Here is a 14114-nt window from a genome sequence, read left to right as displayed (position 1 = left end):
TGCTTGAAACCCTCCAGAGGTCAAGCTGCTCATTCTTGGTCCTCAGAAGATGCTAATAATGCTAAAAAGACTGCATGTGCAAACAGTGCAGAGACGCTGCTGAGGATTCAGAAATGAAGCAGCGTCCAAACTAATGATTCAACACCTTCCAGAGGAGAGAAGAAGAAGAAGAAGAAGAAGAAGAAGAAGAAGAAAAAGAAGAAGAAGAAGAAGAAGAAAAAGGAGAAGAAGAAGAAGAAGAAGAAGAAGAAGGAGAAGAAGAAGAAGAAGAAGAAGAAAAAGGAGAAGAAGAAGAAGAAGAAGAAGAAGGAGAAGAAGAAGAAGAAGAAGAAGAGGCCCACGCAGCAGCTACAAGCACAGCGAGCCTCCCAAAGACATGCAGAAGAAGAAAAACTGTTCTTTCACCAAGTGTGAAGAGACGGAGCAAAGAGGGACAGAGGACACGTCTTTGTCCTCGTGTTTCTTTTCCCACCATGAAGGAAAAAATCCTCGTGTTCATCATCTGATTTTCCCTCGTTGCTTCTGTACAAACGTTGACGTTCCCAGTTTCCAGTGGTGGAAAGTAACGAAGTACTTTTACTCGAGTACAGTGACATGCGTGTACTTTGCTTGAGTACTTCCATTCTGTGGCACTTTCTACTTCTAACGCACTACATTTAAATACTTTTTACATAAAAGAAAACATGATATTCTAAAATAATATGATGCAGTATTCCACTACCAATCAGCAGTACCCAGTAGTACACAAAGTGTGTAAAATCGGCTCCACATTGACAAAGTACAACATGAAAATGCTTTTACATGTCGTTAGAGAAAAAACTGCAATAATGTAATTTTCTGTAATAACACTGTGAAAGGAGCCACTTTAAGCACATTTTGCATTTTTAATCCAGCACTTTTACTTAAATAGAGAGTATTTTAAGAGTACTTTTACTTCAGTAAAAGATCTCAGTACGTCTGCTGAAGCTCCTGAGGGGGTTTTCCAACCTTTTTACCGTATTTGATTTATATTTACTGTGTTTAATGTTATGATTTCTTTCATTTGGACAAACCGTGAAGGAGTCAAAGAGTAAAAGTACACAAAGTACGCAGGCGAAGTGTCCACATACTTTTGGCCTCACAGAGGTTTGTTCCACCTTCTCCTTCAGCTGGCACTTTTTTGAGGTCACACTGTGCCTTCAGAGTTTTCTCTGCACCGCGGCCGAGCCGGCGTGAGGGGACGGCGGCCGGCATATGGACGCGTCCACCTGTCGTCAGCGAGCAGCCGCAGCCTGCTGCCGGATGATACACACAGATCTACTTTAATACAAAGAAATCTCCTATTATTCCGCCCATTACGTAAAGGGATGAGATTATCGATACACAGATTAATGAGCATCCAATGAGGTTCCGGCGTGACGCCCGGCCCCGCCCTGTCCCTCCACCCCCCCCCCCCCCCCCCACAGCACACTTCAATCATCCAGATAAAAATAGAAAACCCCACAATGACTTGCAGTTTAGTTGTTAGATTTTAGTCTTTATTGTACTATTTTTTCTTGACAATTCGCTAGCGGACATGTGAAAACTTGGACCAACAAAACATCATCATCATCATTATTATTATTTTTTAATTACAGCATATCGTCAGACTGCGGTAACAGTGAGATGTGTTTTTAGAAAATAAAACAAGAAAGAAAAAGAGAATCCAAACCAAACAGGAAGAGAAAAAGAAAAACATTTTGACTTTAATATCGGATGGTGTTTTTTCTTTTTTTATTCATGTACACAATATAACAGTCTAAAAACATTAACACACAGAGCTGAAGACGGTACAGTGTCGTTGGGAAGTGGCAGTCCTCGGGGCAGTTTATATACTGGAGCAACGTGGTCCTGCTGTACTGTCAAATATCTACGGGGACGGACGGGGCGGGGCGAAGGGGTCGAGGGGGGACTACAAACCAAAATGGCCGTAAATATAAAACTAACAGTCTTTTTTTTTCTTTTTTTGTTCTTTAAATCCACCAATCAGGAGTCGGCAGAGACAGAGAGCGGAGTTAAGTAGCTCGACGAGGAGGAAAAAAAACAGGGCGGCGGGAAATCAGGAGGTGGAATGTCTCGATTTTCATTTTTTACATTTCTGCGTTTTTCTTTTCTCTCGTAGACAATATAAAATCTCACAGACAAGCAAAGAAAAGATAAAAACACTGGATGTACATGTTTGTATGTATGCATGTATCGGACGGAGGGGATGGAGGGATGGATGGATGGATGGATGGATGGAGGGAGGGTGGGTGGATGGAGGGAGGGGGCGAAAAGAAGGGCTTGAATTATTGCTTTCTGAGTGATTATTATTTTTCACTTCTCATCTACATGAATTGCATCTTTCTCATTCTCTCTCTCTCACCATGGTGACCTGTTAACACGTGATTACTCCGTTTATTCGGGAGGAAGGAGGCGGGATGAAGGGAGAGAGGAGGAGGAGGAGGAGGAGGAGGGGGAGGAAGGAGGAGGAGTTAGGGGAGGCGGGGCTCAGAGCTCCTTGCTCAGCGAATCCCGGGCAGTTCTAATCCTCTTTGTGTGGCCTCACACGTTTCCCGCCTTTTTGTCTGGTAAATGATAACAGAAGAGATTGAAAAAATGTATTAAAAAATAGGTCTTGGAAAAAGAATAATAATAAGAAGAAGAATAATAATAAACAGTCATGTGTCGTATGTGTGTTTAGTGGTTTAGTACAGATGTTGGCCTCTCTAGTGTTGGTTAGTTTACGTTATTGTTGTGTTAAGGACGTACACAAAGCAAACAACAACAACAACAACAACAACAGATTCATGAGGAAGACGTGACGTCACATCATAACGGAGGACGCCGTCACATGAAGACGTACAGTCTGTCTCTCTGCCTGTCTGTCCCTCTTTGTCCTCTACCTGCGTTTTCTCTTCTTCTCCTCTCGAATGTTTGGACTCCTTTGTGCTCGGAGCTCGCGGACTCGTGACCTTACGGAGACGGTTTTGTCCCTGAAATCAAACGCCCTGACCGTCCATCTGTCTGCGTCCTGTCTTTCTGTCTGCTTCCCCCCAGAGAGCGAAGGCTGCTTAATCTGGCTTGTTGAAGAGGCTCCGTAACACTTTGATTTTGGCCGCTAATCCGCTGATGGACTCAACTCTATTGATGTCTGCTAAACCAGCTTTTCTCCTCCACAGCAAACACAGAGCTAACTATCTGAGCTACAGCTAGTCGGAGCGAGCGGCGAGCTGCCTGTGCAGCGCCGCCGCTGGAGGATGGAGGAGGTCGAGGGTCTGCGAGCCTTTGGCGGTCTTTGTTCGATCTCGTGTACCTCGAGCTTCATCAAATGCTCTCTGTTCCTCGGACTGTGCATCGAGACGGAACGTTGCTCGTAATGTTTGGAAAGTCTTGCAGCATCTTTTTGGCGATCGCTCGAGTTTCAGAGTGAGTGAGCTCGACTTTCCTTTGAAACAGAATCACTCAGTCCAAACAGCTTTTCCGTGACGAGTTCGTCTTACAAAATTTCCTGAGATAATTATCGTTTTGGTGTCGCTGCACCTCGAGCTCATTCAGCTTCACTGGCGTGGAAGACGACGAGGAAGATGACGAGGAAGATGACGAGGAAGACTTTCCCGGCCCAATTAAAACACGACCTCCCTCATTGTGACTGAAGCTTTACGTTTTTCTTTCTGACTGTCAGCATCAGCTGGAAACGTGCTGAAGCGGATGTAACCTTTCCTCGTTAATAAATCATTTCCATCCAAAATGAATGAAGCTTCAGACATTCTGGAGCAGTAACGCAGGAAGTTTGAGACGACAAAACAAGTTAACGTAGCCACAGAGGAGCTAACACAGCAGAGAGTTCTTCAGGTTTTACGTGGACTCTCTTTCTTTTGAAGTGTAGCTGTGGTGATAACGTCTTGGGGTGAGCAGCTCGGCACCGTCTTCAGTCTGACCGCTCGTTAGCCATATGCACGTCATCCTGCTAAAAGACGCAGGAGCGGCGCCGGTTTCACGGTTGTTCCGGTTGTAAGTGAAGCTTTTTGTGCTCTTCTTCTGTACAAAGTCGAAAAATGTTGAACAGAAATCAGAATCCGTAACATTAAACGTGGCCGTGGCGAGCGCAGACATCTGATGTGCTTCTATCAAGTGTTACTTTCAGAGAAAAGCGGTTGCAACAATGCGGAGAGCCTGGCACAGTTTCCGGCCTCTGCGAGCCAAACAGGAGGCGTTAAACCGAGTTCAATTTTAGCGAAAGAGTTTGAGCTTCAAAGAGGCTTCCAGCAAACCGCAAGGCAGCAGCCGCCGCCGCAACGCTCTCCACAAACATCTGCCGGGCTGTGTGAGATCAAAGCCAGGCGGCTGCTGGACACCGAGCCTCACGCTGCGTTGAATGGAGAGGAGGCTGGCACTGATAAATAATGGAGGCGAGAACAGAGCACCTTCTGGTTCGCAGGCTCTTGGCCTCCTGATGCTCAGTGTCCAGCAGCGGCTCCCAGGTGGGAACGTGTGAAACGGTACGAAGTAATAGAAAAACTGCCTCCAGACGAATAAAAAACCTTCAAACGTCAGGAGATGTAAAATTTAATCTCCATCATCGCATTTCCTCGCTTAAGAGCTCGATCCGGTCATGTCCGTGGGTCATAACAGACCAAAATAAAAGCTGAAATCAAACATTACTACTGCTAAACGTCCTCTGAAAGGACTGCAGGGACAGGCTGTCGAGCAGCAGCGCATCTCATATTTACAAGTTCATGGACAGTCAGCTTCCACCCGTAGCTGCCCTGGGAACCCGCGCTCGCCGCCTCAGTCCCCGTCATCGGTGAATGGTTTTGTTGTCTGTGCATGAACTCGACGTTACAACGGAATTAGCAGTCAGGAAATGAAAGAGATGCTTCTCTCTCTCTTCTCTTCATCCCTCGTTTCTCTTCTATCAAACACTCGCTGGTTTTTATGTGAACAAACACTTATGAAACAACGACGCTACGATTAAAGGGATTTAGGAAGAACTGCTGCAGTATTCTCAACATGCGCTCAACCAGGGAAGCTGGCATGCCCGTGTGTGTGTGTGTGTGTGTGTGTGCTGCATGTTCAGCGGCTTCACGCGTGTCTGTGCAAGTCTTGTGTGGTTAGCCTAGCTTAGCACAAAGACTGGGAGCAGGGGGAAACTGCTAGCCTGGCTGCATCCAAAGGCCAAAAACACACCTACCAACACGTCTAAAGCTTCTTCTCGTTAAAAACAGTTTATTAATCAGCCCCAGACAATCTGGCAATTATTTTCTTGATTAATTCATTGTTTGCTGTATAAAATGTAAGAAAGCATCACTCCTTCACCTTTGAGGAGTTTGAATCTGTGAATTTTTTTTGTCATTTTTGTTTGATAAAATGATTAAAAACAGTTAATCAGTAATCGTAACTGTAGCTGGTTAATCTGTCGTTTGTCCAGAAATCATTAACCAGGAGACTCAGTGAGTGTTAAAGTTGCTGGTATGTGTATTCAGACAGAGCCTGCAGTCTTTATGCTAAGCTAGGCTAACGGCGTCCGGCTCCACACAGACCTGAGATCCATATTGATCTCATTGAAAGAAGCTGAACTCCGTTAACGTGTGTGTTTGCATGCTAAGTGTGTGCTAGCGGTGCTAATAACTTTTGGCACATTCAGTGTAATTCATGCAAGCATTAACTTGCATTAAAAGACGTGTTCACCTGCGCGTAAGTGTGTGTTTGCGTCATTCTATGTGAGTGTGTGTGTGTGTGTGTGTGTGTTCTCGGGATCAAACGTCGGCATCATAACACCCATTTAGACCGTTGTCGATGCACAGCTCCCTCTCTAATTGGTCAGTTGCTGCTGACATCACGTTCTGAACGATAGCCACTGCTGCATCTCGTAGATCCCTCTTCCTCATCTCCTCCTCCTCATCTTGCTCCTCCTCCACCTCCCTCTCTCCCTGCAAACATGGCTCTGCACCATGGTGACGCCCTCCACGCTGTGGAGACTCTGGCTCCCCTCCCTCCCCCTGCTCCTCCTCCTCCTCCTCAGCCCTGCTAACCGTTAGCGCTAGCTGAGCGTGCTGGCGGCGGCCTTCGCTCTGTTTACTGCTATGGTTTGTTAGTGCTGCTGCGTCTTGTCTGTTGTTAGTATCTCCTTCTTTGCTGCTGCTGTTTGGTGGCTCATCAGAGTCCCGCTCAGCGTGCTCTAACTCACCGCTGTTCACGGCCGCTGTGGCGTTGATGATCTTGGCGTTGGCCTCGTCTTTCGCTCCTGCCTCCTTGGTCTTCTTCACGGGGCTGCCCCCCGTCGTCTTCTCCTCCTCCTCCTGGTGATTGTGTGTGGCGTGCTCCTCCGCCGTGCCGTTGGTGCAGCCGTTCTCCCCGTTGGTCACCGGAGCTTCGGCAGGCGTCTTCTCCGCCGACTCCCCTCCGCTCTCCGCCGCCTCCGTCTTCTCGCCCGCCGCTGCATCTTTGTCATTGGTCTCCTCGGCCGCTGTGACAGCTTCATCATTGGCACCTGCCTCCTCTGCTGCTTCTGCTCCCTCCGTGGCCTCCTCCTCCTCCTTGGCGCCCTCACCCAGGTCCACGCTGGTGGACTTGCCCTTCCGCATGATGAAGTTCTTCAGGGAAACGGCACGACCGAAATGTGAGCGCTTGGCCTTGGCTGACTTGCCGTCTTTGCCCTCCTCTGCTGCTCCTTCCTCACCTGGAGGGAAGACGAGAGTTCAGGGTTGAAGCTTCTTTATGAATAATGAGGTTTTCATTGAAAAATTAAGAGAAATGTCGCTTCCTCCTGCAGAATGATTGATTACGAAGGGTTAAAATAAAGTAACTGATGGGTGGGTTTGTGACTTTCACAAGCACAATGATTAAGATAAACTATATTTAAGGCTGTGTTAATTCATTTTACAGATTGTTGCCTTATTAAACTGATTTGAAGATTATTTGTGACCACCTGATGAATTGAAGTCCATTATTTACTCTACGTTTAGCTCCATCTGGGCCTCCTTGTCGCAGCTCTTCGGTGCTTGAGGCTCAGCTTTCCTCAGCAGCCAAATTGAATTTAAAAACTCAATATTACAAAACTCAAGGAGGAAATTTGAAAAAATACCATTTGCAACAACCCTGTGTTTTCATCTGCTGCGAAGCGACTCTGGTACATGATCAGCATCTCATTTGTGTTTTTTGGGTGTTTTTCACATTTTATCTGAAGATGAGTTCATTCCAGGAATTGGGGTGATTGAGTTTAAAGAGAATCTGCTCTGTTCAAAGATATTTGGGTGAAATTCAATGAGCCCACGGTTCTGTGTTTTTGTGCCACGTTCTTTATGCAGCCAGCGGCAGAAACGGCTAAATTTAGTCCCCACTGTTGACTGAAGCTACAATGTGATCTGAATTTCACATCAGATGTTGAATATTTTATTTGGGAGAATGTTCAATTACATTACCTCCCTCAGAGTTAGCAAGCCACTAACTCCTGTCGGCGCTCCCTGGACAGACACACAGAACCAGCGAACACGCTGTCGGGTTCTGACTTTTTAATGGCGCTCACGTTGAACCCTGTTGAACTGTGACACTGAACCAGAACGTGCTGCTTGAAACCTTCGTGATGACACGTCTGAGGTTTTGCTCCTGGTCAGTTTGTCAGCGTGAAATAAAACTCTGGATTAAAGGAAGTGGGACAAACCTGCTCGTGTCTCATTTGTCAGGATGTGTCTCCTCTCACCTGAGGTGGCAGCTGCACTGGCGTCCTCCTCCCCGCTGGGGGCGCACTCTGTGTTGGCGCGTTTGGACTTTGGGATGACGCGCTTCTTGAAGGAGGTCCAGATCTCGTTGGCGTGTTGCGTCACCGTCCCACCTCCCGCCGATGCTGCCTTCTCCTCCTCAGCTCCCTCGGCTTTCTCCTTCTCCTCCCCACCCTCCGTCTTGGCCTCCTCTGCTCCTCCCTCCGCCTTGGCCTCCTCTCCTTCCTCGGCTCCTCCCGCTGCAGCCGCCTCCTCTGGTTTCGCGTTATCGGCAGAGTCGGAGCCCTTGGTCTTCCCGCTGATGCCGACCATGGATGGGTCCCTCTTCAGGCCCTGGAAGGTCCAGGAGCGTTTCAGCTTCCACCTCTTCTGTCCCGACTCCTTGGAGTCCAGCGTGGAGGAGTCTCCGCCGCCTCCTTCTCCATCCACTCCGTCCTCCTTGCCATCCTCTCCTCCTCCGCTCTTTTTGTGCGCCTTCTGAGCCATGAGCTTCTTGAAGGAGTGCCAGCGCTTCATGTGCTTGGTAGCTGCTGAGGAGGACGAGGCTTTCTGTTCTCCCTCTGCGCCTCCCTCTGCTCCTCCTGCTGCTCCTGCCTCCTCTATGGTGGTGTTAAGTGCTTCTGGATCCTCCAGCCGGTCCAGGGACTTGGACCGAACCTTTACTTGTTTCTGGGGTTCTGCGGCGGCGCCGTCCTTCTTCTCCGTGCTGCGATGGGAGAAGATCCTCGCCACTGGCTTCCGGATCAGATCTCGAACTGTGGATTTAGACTCCGCAGGTTTGCCCTTCTCTCCTTTCTTCTCCTCCTCCTTCTCTCCGTTTTCTGGAGCTTTCTCTATTGCTGCTTCTCCTTCTGCACCTCCCTCTGCTCCTCCCTCAGCTGCCGCGGCCTCCTCACCTCCCTTCTCGCCCTCTTTCTCCGCTCCTTCGGCTGTGTTCTCCTCCCCTCCTCCAGCGGCTGTGCTCTGCTCTTTCTTCTTCCTTCCTCCCATCACCTTCCCCAGGCCGCTCTTGTTGAGGAAGGAGTCCAGGAACGAGGTCTTGGGCTCAGTGGAGGAGGCGTTTTCCGAGCTCTGAGGAGGTGCTGCCTCCTCGCTCCCTGCTGCTTCTCCCTCCTCAGCTCCTGCCGCCGCCGCTGTGTCATTATTCACAGTCTCTTTGTTATCGACAACCTCACTGTTGACAGCGGTGCCATCTTTATCGACAATCTCGCTGTTGACAGTCTCTGAGTTTGCGTTGGCGTTTTTAGCCGGTTGCTCTGCCTCTGTCGGCTTGCTCTCGGGGGTTTTCCCATCTTCCTGGACCACCGGCGCCGCATTGGCCTCCGTCGCCGCCATTTCAGAAAGGGAAAACAAACAATAACAACAAAAAAAGTGTGTTCCTTCCTTCCTTCCTTCCTTCCCTGGCCTTCTGCCCTCCTCTTCCTCTTCCTCTCTCTCTCTCTCTGGTGTTTCTTTCCTCCCGCTGTGGTGGCGCTCTCAGGTCATGGAGAGCAGGGTGGAGAACAGTTGCGAGGAGGAATGATACTCAGCATCCTACTAGTCCTCCGAACTCCTGCAGAGAAAAGCGAGACGGGGAGGAGAGGAGGTGGTGTGGAGAGAGGGATGAGGAGAGAGGCAGAGAGAGAGAGAGGAAGAAGCACAGATGGTTAATAGTCTGAATCAACACCATAGACACTCAATTAGTCTGGTCTAGACTGTGCATTGAATGGGGAATGAAGTGTAACAAAATAGAGAATCTCAGCGGGAAATGCAATGCAATTATGATGTTTTCTAATCAGTCACACTTCCAAAATTCACACCCTGCGTGATTCGATGTGGGACGCACACACTCCCACTGATTCTTCTCCACTGAAAAGGCTGAGATGCAACGGTTGCACCAGACAGCAGCAATAAAAAGGCCTCGGCTCCTAAAAGACACACGTCTGTCCTGTTGGAAGTGTGCTGCTTTACTGTCATCAGCTGGTGTTTCGGAGATGATTCCTCAGCTGCTCCGGATATTTAAATCATTATTGAAGGTGACGCACATTGAACGCCGATGTACCATACGCTTTGAAAAGGTGCTCGAGGGATTTGGTATCCCACGTCCATAAAACCGACTTACGAGGCACAAATTATAGGCAGACTGGTCAAACTTGAGATATCTTGACTTTTTGCTCCTGGTTTAGTCAAAAACAGATTCTCCATTTTGTTGATTTCCCTTAAATGTGTGTTTTTTATTGGATGGCGCTGAAGTCGAGATAACCCCAATGACATCACTGTGACATCATCAGGGTTAATCTTCCCGACTTGATTAAAACCAAGAAGAAATATTATACAATTGCAATATTAATGGAGTCGCCCCTCGAATACTTCATCCAATGTCTGAGTGTTTGGGGAAACGTATAGTTGAGGTATTTTCTACACCAGGTGCCAAAGAGACAAATATAACTGTGCTTTCATGTGTTCACATTGCTGTCAACAGGATGTATCTTAATGCAAAAACTGAGCAGAACTCACAAAACAAAGTACGCTCAATGCTCTCAGCAGCAGTCTTTCCAGTATACGACCACCGCTGAAATAATAGCCTCGTCTCGACTTCCTGTCCGCGGCTCATTGGTTCCTGCTGAAGACATAAATCTTTAAAAACACCTCTCAAATATATGCTCGCTGTAGTCTTTATCAAACAAACAGGAGCAAACTGCATTTGTTGGGGACTATTTTCAGCGGTGGATTAATCCACATTAGTGTGTATTTGTGGCAGCAGGACGGTGTGTGTGTGTGTGTGTGTGTGTGTGTGTGTGTGTTCACTGCAGGATCTTGTCACGGTGCTGCTTGGTGTGTTCAGTGTGGCACAGAGGACGTGATGACGGGTTGAGTTCGTTGCTGGTTTTATCAGGGGATTTGTCGACAGTAACAAAAACACCCTCAGACTTCTCCTTCAGCGCCGCTCGGTTGTAACACCTTTGCAGAATTTAATGAATGAATCGTCAGATCAATGAATCTGTGAGTCACGCGCTGATGTGGAGTAACCGACTTTCCGCTGAGAGAAAGTGTGGAGAGTCCAGACGTGGAGAGAACGCTCTCAGAGGAGGAGGAGTGAGTCAGACAGACTGAAGGAGGCACAGCGACGCAGACAGGGAGGCACTCAGGTGGAGAAACAATCACACGGGGAAGATGAAGGGCCGAGCGAGGGAGGGAAACACAGGCGGGCGGACGGAGAGAGCGAGGTGTAAACACATACATCACATGCTCCACATAATTTCACTATGTTGTTGCCACAACTGACTGACTGACTGGCCAACTGGATGGCTTACTGGTTGACTGGCTGCCATACTGGCTCACTGGCTGTACTGGCTGCCTGGAGATGCGATGGCTGACTGGCTTGCTGGCTGGTTCACTCCCATTATCTCTTGATGTCTGACGAGTTAGCCGCCTGGCTGGCTGATGCACTGATTGGTGCACCGACTGACTGGCAGCCTGGCGAGCTCGCTCAGTGATTGTTTAATCATATTCAGACAGACGGCAGCCATTTCGATGAGACCCACGCTGGCGCTGCAGGGTTACCATCGCAGAGGGCTCCTGAGAGAGGTTGCACCTGGCTCAGCTTTTGGTGCAATGCAATAAAACGTCATCCTGCAAGGTGCTGCATTGGCCAATCACATACACGCTATCAATGGTGCATTTCTGCTGATTAATCTGCAGACCGATCGTGATACCTGTCGCACAATCCCGTATTGTAACAACATAAACCAACCATTTAGGAGTCTGACAAACCTGAAACTCATGAATCTATTATCAAACCAGCTTCCTTGGATCACGTTTCATTGTGTCAACACATCCACACCAATGAAAAACAGAGCTGTTTCGGTCTGTTGGGACTGGCTGTCTGGGCTTCTTTGCTGTCTTGCTGATAGTTTGTCATGCTGTTCAAAGGGCCGACCGGCTGGCTGATGGCGCTATGTTTTTGCCAACTTGTTGCTGAATGGGGGCATGTTTTATTGACATTATGGTCAGCAAACTGGTGCCAGATTCATTCAATTTTGCCAAATCTATAGTCCTGCAAGACGACAACACCTGGCGAGCTCTCCGACTGTCCTGCTGCACGAGTGGCCAGCGTTCTCCATCCTCCCGCCTCGGGCCTGTTTACTATTCTGAGATTCAGATTGCTGGTAGCCTGTTAGCTCATGTGTTCTGCCTGCTCGTGGCCTGAGGATGGACATGGACACCCCCACCAACACATGGAGACGTTCTCTTACTATCAGAATCAAAGTGTTATTCAACAGGTGCAGAAAAGGTGCACACTTAGTCTCCGTGACACTGACGCAGAGGCTAGCATTCCCCGCTTATCTGCAGACGTCGGTTCGTTTTTGCTGGGACTGAATAATTAATCTTTCACTGGACTTCATCAGTGAGTGATTCATCCCAGCGTGCACCATCAGAGCCGCTCTTCAGTTTGTGTTTGCAGTCACAGCAGACGATGAACAGCTTTCATTTGTTCAGCGACACGTTTGCCCAGACGTCTTTCCGTACAGTCACATTAGCAGCTGAATTTGGACAGAGATTATGAAGCTCTTGGGCTAATGTTCTGCTGATCAATAATTCAGCCTGTGATGGCTGAATTCATTAAAATACTTCGCATGCAACAGTAAAATCTCCTCTGCTCTGTTTCATTCCAGTTGTCTCTGGTCTTTCCTGTGCTAGTCAGCGTCTACAGGACCTTCAAGAAAATCTAAATATATCAAATTCGAGTCTTCGAAATGTTGTTATTCACTGCTCACCGTTATCAAAATCAAATCAACTACTTGCATGTGCTGTTTATTTCTAGTGCTCTCATCTGTTCCAGCTGACTCCAGAACTTTCCAAACTTTGATTCTGATTCAGCTGATGTCACTTTCTCGAGTACCTGATCTTGTTTCTCACATTTTGACTCTTTTTTCTCCACCCTAAAGCATTTCTGGCCTGTTTTCTTAAAGTCATGCTGATCTTCTAAATATGGATAAACTAATATACTGGAGGCTGATTCAGGTTTTAGGCCAATCATCAGCCTCTAATGGATTTCTATTGTGTATTTTACATGAGCAACCACCTGGAGGTAAACAGAAAACTGAGCCGCAGGTTGAATCCAGATATCCGTCAGTGGCGTCATGTGTCACCGTCATTTCTTCCAGTCATGAGGGGATAAAATGTGCACTTCAAACCTGTTTTCATGAGCGAGTCAAGGACCTTCACCCATCCAAGCTAATTCTTTGGAAGCTGACGGGAAGTCTATTTCAGGCCCCTTGAGGACTTGGTGAATTGTAAATTTGAATCGATCACAATAAGTTCTTCTCAGACCGTCAACCAACAGCCACGCCCACGGAACAACGATAAACCAAAAGACTGCATGAAACCTGGACGCAGACTCTGTGACATCACAAACAGGTTTCTGAGGATCCATCATGGAGCTCAGTGACCGTGACTCTGCCCGGCGCCACCTTGGCAGGGCCCGACTCCACCAAACTAATCCTAAAATGAGTGAGAGATGGAGCTGAGGCGGGCCTGGTTGCTGAAACCTAGCGGCTAGCTGTCACTCAAAGCCGCCACGCCCATAAAGCCTAAATATAACTAAAGCAGTGAGTTACATAAACATTCACCCCTGTGCATTTTGCACCAGGCTGCAAGCATGTTCATTTTATTTCATCTTTAATATGGAGGTCTATGGGGACTGACAGCAGCCTCGAGTGGCCATTTGAGGAACTGCAGTGGTTCTTTTTGAGCATACCTCCACCTTTATATCTGTTTAAAGGTGGGGACAGACTGGACGTTTGGATTCGGACAAAGCTTTCACGCAGCAGAGGAGTAGTGCAAGAAGCAAAGGGGGCTGATGGGAAATGTAGTTTTATATGTAGAAGATGTAGCTCTGAGATACAGGTGTGAGATAGGAGCAAGTGATCGTCTCAACTATGGATCCACTGTTTACAGTCATTAAACCAGGATTTAAGGATTAATCCAACAGTGATACGCTGAGAGTAAAAATCCTCAACAGAGCAGCTTTAAACAGACGTTATAGTTTTAATAAATGTGAGTTTCTGCTGGATTCTACCCGCCTGTTCGAGGCACGTTCAGCCACACGAGACTGAGCTCCGCCGCGGCCGCCTTTGTTTCGGTTTCTCTTTATTTTGGGAGGTTTTTTTTTTTCGTGGTGGGTGATTACGCCGCAGCGGCAGAGCAGCATTAGTGTGTTGGATGGTGGATGTGAGGCTGAAGCCCCGAGGTGTTGGAACAGCATCAGACAGAGGAGGACGACAAAATGGAGGGAGGGAGACGAGGAGGGGTGCAGGATGGGAGGAAGAGGAGTAGGAGTGGTGCAGACATGGGCTGATTGTGAATCGTCTCTCTGTTTCGATTCGTCTGTCTCTGCTTTCGCTCTTCACCTCC

General features: G+C 48.0%; 1 protein-coding gene across 2 annotated transcripts in view; it reads right to left on the bottom strand.

Moving 5' to 3' along the window:
- Positions 1 to 1489: 1489 nt before the first annotated feature.
- The window catches only part of LOC143322943 (uncharacterized), a 30671-nt gene continuing 18046 nt past the window's right edge, over positions 1490 to 14114 (bottom strand). The window contains exons 1-4 of one of the 2 annotated variants that reach the window (XM_076734412.1): positions 10215 to 10302; positions 7700 to 9270; positions 6188 to 6679; positions 1490 to 2585 (exon numbers count right to left, since the gene is read on the bottom strand). In XM_076734412.1, the coding sequence (XP_076590527.1) occupies positions 2563 to 2585; positions 6188 to 6679; positions 7700 to 9053 (1869 nt within the window). In that variant the 5' untranslated portion in view covers positions 9054 to 9270; positions 10215 to 10302 and the 3' untranslated portion in view covers positions 1490 to 2562. Of the gene's footprint in view, positions 2586 to 6187; positions 6680 to 7699; positions 9271 to 10214; positions 10303 to 14114 lie in introns of those variants that run through there. The other variant, XM_076734411.1, reaches the window with a different exon arrangement.

The sequence above is a fragment of the Chaetodon auriga genome, chromosome 7, assembly GCF_051107435.1.
Source record: "Chaetodon auriga isolate fChaAug3 chromosome 7, fChaAug3.hap1, whole genome shotgun sequence".
Lineage (NCBI taxonomy): Eukaryota > Metazoa > Chordata > Actinopteri > Chaetodontiformes > Chaetodontidae > Chaetodon > Chaetodon auriga.
Note: the sequence above shows the minus strand (reverse complement) of the source record. Positions and strands in the feature narration are given on the sequence as shown.